General features: G+C 36.8%; 1 protein-coding gene across 1 annotated transcript; it reads left to right on the top strand.

The window, feature by feature from the left end:
* The first annotated feature begins 372 nt into the window (after nt 1–372).
* On the top strand, nt 373–6,475 carry LOC100933149 (keratin, type I cytoskeletal 27). The gene is made up of 8 exons (XM_003768248.2): nt 373–861; nt 1,385–1,467; nt 1,855–2,011; nt 2,310–2,471; nt 2,783–2,908; nt 4,193–4,410; nt 5,505–5,563; nt 6,143–6,475. The coding sequence occupies exons 1-8, from the start codon at nt 424–426 to the stop codon at nt 6,283–6,285; spliced, it is 1,386 nt and encodes a 461-aa protein (XP_003768296.1). The 5' UTR covers nt 373–423; the 3' UTR covers nt 6,286–6,475.
* Nucleotides 6,476–9,020: the final 2,545 nt, after the last annotated feature.

Here is a 9,020-nt window from a genome sequence, read left to right as displayed (position 1 = left end):
AGGTTCCTCAGGTCCTGAAATCCTCAGACACAAGAGTTACACACACTTAACACTTTACTTTGACTTTGATCCTCTATTCCTTATGTCTCAGTGACTTCAGGAAAGAATTACTCACCTAAAATTAAAAATGTAATGTGGTAAATGACCTTGAAAATACTCCACCCCATCCAAGAGATAACAAATAGCCAGCAACTAACCACCCACCTACAAAACTGGACAAAGCAAGACATTAATTAAGAAAAGTCATCCAATTACACATAATTTATGATGAGTTGGCAAACATCATTGTGCGATTGGTAGGCAAAACTCAGCAAGAAACACCCTAATCACTGGGTATAAAAAGAACCAATGAAAACTGCTAGAAGCCGACACACTACTGCTGAACCCCACCATCTGAGCATAGGTTCCTTCCACATAGACACTATGTCTCTTCGATTCTCTTCTTCATCCAGAAGGGTTGGCTCATGTGGGGGAGCTGGATCTGTTAGATTGCCAAGTGGAGGAGCAGGTTTTGGGGTTGGAAGTACATGTGGAATGCCTGGAATAGGCAGTGGCTTTTCATGTGCCTTTGGTGGCAATTCATCCGGAGGAGGATATGGTCTGGGTGGGGGAAGCTCTTCCTATGCTACTTTGCTAGGGAATGAAGCAGGGCTCCTCTCTGGTAATGAGAAGGTTACCATGCAGAACCTTAACGACCGCCTGGCTTCTTATCTGGATAATGTGCGTGCTCTGGAAGAAGCAAATGCAGATCTGGAGCAGAAGATTAAGGGATGGTATGAGAAATATGGTCCTGGCTCTTGCCGGGGTCTTGATCATGACTACAGCAGATATTTCCCAATTATTGAAGACCTTAAGAATAAGGTAAGAAAACATAATTTCAGAAGGCTCAGAACTCCAAGACATATTGTGCTCTCAAAATAGTTGACCATATATGTGACTTCATTCTAGAAGTTTTCAAATTTCCATAATTAATTACTAGACATTAGGAGAATATTTGTGAAAATTTAAATCTTTGAGTAGGATATATCCACTAACTGGTATTCTATGGATATGTTTGTCAATAATTTAGCATGTAGCCCACCCTCCTGCCATCTTCACCTCTTCAAAAGAAAAAAAATCACAAAAAAGAGCAAAAGAGCACAGGAATACAAAAAATCTCCAGTGATATACTTGAATCTTTTAGCTATTTCATTGTAAATCAGTCTCTCTCTGCAGATGTCTTTACTAATCCAGACATAATCTGAAACTATCAAAAGCCAGTCTTTCATGCCAGAGAGCAAGACATGCCTTACTATAATATGATAAGTGACTTGGCTTCAGAAAAAAATTATAAATGATCCATGAAAATATTTTCTCTTTTCTTGATCTGCTCCTTTTTTACCAGGTAATTTCAGCAACTACCAGCAATGCTAATGTGGTCCTGCAGAATGACAATGCCAGATTGACAGCTGATGACTTCAGATTAAAGTAAGTAAAGTTTGGGGAATAGAAACCAGCTCAAAGAGCATCTCCCTCTCCTATCCATTTTATCTAAAATAATTTTAAGAAATTGGTTATTTTGTTTTTAAACTCAAATGAGTATAAGAATGAAAAAAATAGCTTAAAATCTTAGTATATTTATGAAAATTGCATCTAAATCATGAGAGTAAAAAATTAAAAGTCTGTAGTATACAAGAAAGTGTTTTTTTTAAACTGTTAGTCTCATCTCTTTAAGAAAAGTGATCATCACAGCATGTTTATCCCATAATCCAATGAAGATGTTTAATTTCTACCTATTTCAGCTTGAGGTTTATGTTTATATAATCCTTTAATAATCAGAATTCATGCTGAAAAAGCTTTTTACTGTTTTTTGAGGTATGAAACAGAGCTTGCTCTTCATCAGAGTGTTGAGGCTGACATCAATGGTCTAAGAAGAGTGTTGGATGAACTGACCTTGTGCAGAACAGACCTGGAGATCCAGGCTGAAACACTGAATGAGGAACTTACTTATCTAAAAAAGAACCATGAAGAGGTAGAAATTTCCAATACACCAATTGTATCCCTCTGAAAATTGACATTTCCCTTGACTTGTGTCAAATGTAAAGAGCAATCCAAGGAAGAACTGGCCAAATTCTGTTCAGTGCATTGAAGGATTTGTTTTCCAAAAGCAGATTACATTGTTGGGTTTTTTTCCCTTTTTTTGACACATAGATATTCATAATCTAAAACCTGAAAAATTTCAGATCCCCAGACCTAAATGTCCACCATTATGCTCTTTTACAAGTATGTAGAAAACCTTATTCAGAATAGTCTAAATTAATCTTCTTCAGGAAATGAAAGCCCTCCAGTGTGCTGCTGGAGGAAATGTGAATGTGGAGATGAACGCAGCCCCAGGAGTGGATCTGACCATTCTGTTGAACAATATGAGGGCCGAGTATGAGGATCTGGCTGAGCAAAACCGCAGGGATGCTGAAGCCTGGTTCAATGAAAAGGTAATTTTACTAGAGTAATGTTTATATGTGAGTTTTAGTTTTAATCTGTCAACAAAAGATTTTTTAAAATATCCAAACATAATCTGAATTTTGAACAACACAACTCATTAACTTGCTTGGTAACTATTTAAATTTAACTTAATGAAAAAGCCCTGCAATAGTATATCAGCTCCTCAGTCTCTCCTTCTAGGTCTCCAGGATTCTTCATTCATTGATCATTCTTCTCTTTTCGTCCTTCTTGGTTGGAAGTATTCAGTTCTTAGCCTTTGCATTTTAAAAATGACTTAAGCTAATGATGCCATTTATTCCAGAGTGCCACACTCCAGCAGCAGATCTCAGATGATGCAGGGGCTACCACCTCAGCCAGGAGTGAGCTTACAGAAATGAAACGCACAGTCCAGACCCTGGAGATCGAGCTGCAATCCCTCTTGGCAACGGTATGTGAAGACTTACGAAACAAATTTACTTTAGAGGTTGGGGGAGGAAGCTGAAACTTAAAATAGTGCCTTTCTTCTTTTGCAATGTTAGCTTTCATCTGTGTTAGGCCTCCAAGGTAAAATACATTTGCATTTCACTCATTAGAACTATGTTTTATTAATTAACACTTGTTCATTAACATGCATTCAAAGTTAGAATATATTTCAAATGGCATTTATGTGGTGTTGTTGAAATGAGAAAATGCTTGTGTGTGTGGTTCAGTATCGATCTACCCTAACTTAATAGAAAGTTTTTCAATATTTCATAGAACAGAAGATCTTAGATACCAGCTCTACACTGGTAGTATCTTCTTGGCCTTAGGTTGTAGCATTGCTACAAAGCTACTTTTTAAGTTATAGGGAGGCACAAAGTCAAGGGAAATATCAAAATGCCATTTTCCCTACATCCTTCTGGATGGTCAAAAAAAGACTATGCAGGCTGGGACCCACATAGAATAAATCCCAGCCCTCACCTAACTCCTACATCATGTAGACTTAGAGAGAGTGTCCCTCTCTGGACTCTACGATATCTTTTCGCCTACAGAGCCAAGGATGTCCAGCTTAAAGAGCAAATTCCTTCCCTGAGTCTATTTGTGGAACATGTTTTATGCTTCAACAGGCTTTCCTTAGAATGTTTCAATTATTTTTTAAACACAGTGTATATAATTGCAGTCAGACCAGTCTGGCTTGGAGAAACTGGATATGAGGCAGTAGAAATAAGAGTGAAGAATGTGGGTCTTAAGAATGAGAGTTTCTAAGCTTTAGAAAGAGAAGCTGCAGCTGTAACCAAGGGGCCACAGTTTCATAGGACCCTAAATTTAGGTTTAAAAGGGACCCTAAAAGCCATCTACTCAATTTTACAGATGATTAAACTAAGACCTCATGCAATAATTAGCATCAAAGGCTGGTTTCAAAAATTCTGACTTAAGGAACACTTTCCTCTTGAAAATAAGTCCCAAAATGAGTCTTAAGATATAGCCAGTCTAGAAATGGCTGAGGGGGAAGAATTGACCTTTTCAAATGCACCAACACCCCAGAAAGATAGTAGTACCACCCTCAAATACAAGGAGAAGAGTTTAATCCCTGGAAAATTCTTGGGGAAGTGCTAATTTTGGGTTGACATCAGAAATTAATTCCAGAAAGGCAGTTTTCTGAAATCCTACAAACACACATTGTAATAATGTTTATTTCTACTGACTGTCTCCTTTTCAATTCCACCATCAATTCTTTTTACCATCCCCATAGAAACATTCGCTTGAATGCTCACTGACTGAGACAGAAGGGAACTACTGTGTGCAGCTGTCACAAATCCAGGCCCAGATCGGGGCTCTGGAGGAGCAACTGCAGCAGGTCAGGACTGAGACTGAGGGCCAGAAGCTAGAGTATGAGCATCTTCTAGACATTAAGGTTTACCTAGAAAAAGAAATTGGAACATATTGCTCCCTCATTGATGGAGAGGATGGGTAAGTGCAACTTCTTTTGTAAACTATGCTTCTGAAGAGTGGAAACTACTTTGAGGAAAACAAGATGGTAGAGTGGGCAATAGCTCTAGAACTAAAAAGGATCTTAGGGGCCATGGAATCCAACATCCTTGTTGTTTGTTTGTTTTTTTCTTCAGTTTTTGACATTGCTGAGAATCCCTTCTTTTTTTATTTATTATAGCTTTTTATTTACAAATTGTATACATGGGTAATTTTACAGCATTGACAATTGCCAAACCTTTTGTTCCAATTTTTCCCCTCCTTCCCCCCACCCCCTCCCCCAGATGGCAGGTTGACCAATACATGTTAAATATGTTAAAGTATAAATTAAATACAATATTAGTATATATGTCCAAACCCAACTCCCTTGTTTTACAGATGAGAAAGTGAGGCACAGAAAAGTTTGAGACTTGCCAGGAATCACACAGCTAGGGATTTAATACAGGTCATTTTCACTCCAAAGTCAGCACTCTGGTCATTGTATCATTTAGGTGTCTTCTAATTCTAAATTCATATCACCCTGCTTCTGTAAGTTCCATGAGGGTATCAGTTGGGTTGCATATAAGCTCAGTGGTTATGTAGAGTGTATGTATGTATGTAAAGTGGTACTTTCTCTGCACACTGTGGGTGTTAAATAAATATCTGTTGTATTGGAGGGAGGGGGAGAAGGAACAAGTCAAAGAATCTATGACTGGGATTGTGAAAATTCACATCAAAGGATAACATAAAACTTTAGCTTCTGTTTTCAGTTCCTTTGTTCTTTGCTGGGGGCAGAAACCTGTAGACAGACAGAGAAGAGAGACAAACAGACAGACAGACACAGAGAGACTAAGAGACAGACAGAAAAAGAGAGACAGAGAGACAAGGATAGCAGAGAGAGAAATAAGAAACAAATTTTAAAACATTATGTGTTGAGGGCCATACCAGTCACTGGAGGAAATAGTATCATCAGCACCAAGCACAGTGCTTGGCATAGAATTAGGAATGAAGTAATTGCCTATTATTTGGACTGAATTAAATGAAACCCAGACCCTGACTTCAGGAAGCTGACTTTCTTTTTTTTATATAATTAATAGAGATTGTTACAAATCCAAAGCTGGTTTTGCATCTGGAGGATCAGGAAATCAGATAAAAGGTAAACAAGTACAAATTCCATCTTTCAGAATATGTTGCTGTGGTGTTTAGTATATATCTATATTAGGCATGTGTTTTGTATACATGTGTTCATGAATGTATACATGTGTGCTTATACATGTATACATATGTGTATTGCTTGCATGTGCACATGGACTTGGGATGCATATATAGCTTATGCATGTGTGCTAAGTATATATATACATGGATGTATCTATAGCATATTAACATGTGCATGTTACATGTCTCTCTGTAGTTATATGTGTATTGTGCATGTGTAGACACATGTGTCTACATAGCTGCACTGTGTATGTGTGCTGTATATATTTGCCTAGAAGCAAACATGGAAAAGAAATCTGGATAAAAATTTTATCTGGATATGTGTGTGTGTGTAACATTGTGGATATATGTATACATATACATGTGCATGCACAAAAGGCCTATGACTGTAAATGTGTGCAAACATGTGTACTGGGTGTACACATGTGTATGACTACAAAAAGCTAAGTGAATTGTTCTATATTTATAGTTTAATTATCTACACTTTCTGAATGTTCATGTAAGTGCTATTTCATTTTAGATTCATCTAAAACCACTGTAGTTAAAACACTTGTCGAAGAAATTGATCCTCGGGGCAAAGTTCTCTCCTCCAGGGTCCACTCAGTTGAAGAGAAATCCTCCAAAATTAATACCATCAAGACGGAGCAGAGGGTGCCTTCCTAAACATGATCAAAGACAAAGCTGAAAGAGAAGTCTTGAAGTTCAAATACGCAATTAAAATAAGTACAGAAAATAAAGGCTTCTTTTTTTCTATTTTTCTTTTAACAAGTTAAGACAAAATGTTCTTAGAATAGTAAAATTTCCATTCTGTTTTTCTTCAGTAGTATCTCAATAAAAATTCTGTCTGTCGCAAGCCATCTAACTGGTTCCAATGGTCTTTGTTTCAAAAATCCAAAAGAAAGCTGAAATTGGACTTTCAAGTCTATTGATTGATATGATGCTATCATAACTCAGGAGTACATTTCACATATGAAATAAAGATAATTTCAATGTAATCTTGTTGTTGAGTGTTAAGAAAGGAGAAAAGCATTGTACAATGGAAAGAGTATTGGATTTAAAGTTGGGGGAATATATTTCAAATATCATCTCTGCCATTTGCTCAGAAACAAACCTTTAGGCATATCCTTGAATGAATTTTAGCCTCAATCTATTCCTCTGTACATGAAACAAAATAGATTAGGCTGGCAAAGTTATCTCATTTTCCCCAGACAAACCAAGGGGGTTTAGTTTGTAGGGGAGGAAGGAAGGAAGGAAGGAAGGAAGGAAGGAAGGAAGGAAGGAAGGAAGGAAGGAAGGAAGGAAGGAAGGAAGGAAGGAAGGAAGGGAGGGAGGGAGGGAGGAAAAAAAAAGAAGCAAGGAAGGAAAGAAAGAAGGAAAGAAGGGAGAGAAGGAGGGAAGGAGAGAGGGAGAGAGGGAGGGAGGGAGGGAAGGAAAGAGGGAGGGAGAGAGGAAGAAAGGGAGGGAGGGAGAGAGAGAGAGAGGGAAGGTGAAAGAATTTATTAAATATCTACGATATTCCAGAAACTATGCTAAGTGTTCTACAAGATATTATCTTAATTAATCTTCCCAATAATCTTGGAAAGTAGGTGCTATTATTATCCTGATTTTACACTTGAGAAAACTAAAGCAGTTGGTGACGTCTCCAGGACCACACAGGTGATATATATCAGAGACTAGATTTAAACTCAGGTTTTCTTGACCCCAGGCACAGCACTCTATCCCATTATACCATTTAACTGACTTTAATAGTTATATGATTCTACAATATGATTACTACAAAAATCCTCAGAATCCTCATAACAGAAATTTGTTCTTTTATGATTAAATAGAAGTGGCTTCTTAGACTTAGGTACTTCAGATAGTGACAAAGAATGCTTTTTCAGCATGTTCAATTAAAATCATATTTTAAATTCTCCAGAGGTAGGGAGAAGAAGTATGGTCTGATGAATCCAGAACAATCCTCATTAGCATAGATAGGACCATAAGGTCCTATCTTCAAGAAGACCTTAAAGTCATAGGTTTCTAAAGCAAGAGCTAAAGGCTATCTAGTCCAAATCTCCTATTTTATGAGTAAGGAAACTGAAAGGTTGTGATTGGTCCAAAGTTTCCTACATAAGAAGTATCAGAAATCCTTAAACCAAGGTCTTCTCAGTTTCATTGTTCTTTCCACTGGACCATTTTTCCCTACTCATTTTCTATCTCATAGACTGGCTAAAATGGCTAAAAATTTTATCACACTTCCTCAAATTTGATGGTAGGACATGAGGATAAACACATGAATTTAGAAGTACTGTGATAAATCTCTGAAGTACTAACATTTATTTAATACTTTAAAGTTTACAAAGTCCTTTACTTAAGTCATTTGATCCTCTCAATAACCTTGTGAAGATGTTTTTAATTATTCATATTTTATAGATTAGAAAATTGAGGCACAGTGAGATTAAGTGACTTGCCCAGGATCACACAGCTAGTGAAATGTCTGAGATTGAATGTCAGGGCTTCCTGACTCCAGATCTGGCACTCCATTGACTTTACTATATAGCTGTCCCACCCTAACCATAGCAAATAATTAATAACCACTGACATTTTAAAATAGTGATTTCAGGTTTGCAAAACACTTTGCATACAGTCTCTAGTTTAAGCTTTATAATAACACTGTGATGAGGAAATAGAGGGTGAGTCAAAAGGTAAAACTACTTCCCCACAGTTAACAGAGTTGGAATGGTCAAAGGTAGGATTTGAATCCAGGTTTTTTTAAAGTCTCATATTCTCTTTGCATTAAACTACATGAATGGTCTTTTAAAAATCATCACTATGGCCCATCTGGTTAATGAATCTAATTTAGATAGACTGTTTCTCAGACGACAAAAATATAGCCCATAACTGGACCCATATTGAAAGCTATTTCAGCTTGGTAAGGCCTTGGAAAGCTTATATGTTCCATTGGCACAGGCTCACCTCCACACCACGTTGAGGTATCAGAATGGAGAAGACCCTGTACATAGTAAGCACCAATAAATGTTTACTGTTGCTGGTATCCCTGATATGAGAGATATACAAATCATTCAAAGCAACTTAATTTAAAGGAATACAATAACTTCAACCAATGAATAGTTAGGATATTCTCAGAAGTTGCCTGTCCTTTTGAATCCTCACTTTCACCTATTATCCAATTATTATAATCATGATAATAACAATAATATATAACAAATATTACTATTTATGATTCAAATTTATTACCAAATTATCATAACTATAATAGCAATAATATACAATAGATATAATATGTATAATATATATAATGGCTTCACATAGTATATAACAAAAAACTACCCCACAAACAACCCAACTAAAGCATTCTGGTGGACTTTAGAGGGGGAAAGAGCAATTAAAGAGAG

This window comes from Sarcophilus harrisii, chromosome 4, assembly GCF_902635505.1.
Source record: "Sarcophilus harrisii chromosome 4, mSarHar1.11, whole genome shotgun sequence".
Taxonomy (NCBI): Eukaryota; Metazoa; Chordata; class Mammalia; order Dasyuromorphia; family Dasyuridae; genus Sarcophilus; species Sarcophilus harrisii.
The sequence above is the reverse complement of the archived record's forward strand: the minus strand, read 5'-3'. Positions and strand labels throughout refer to the sequence as shown.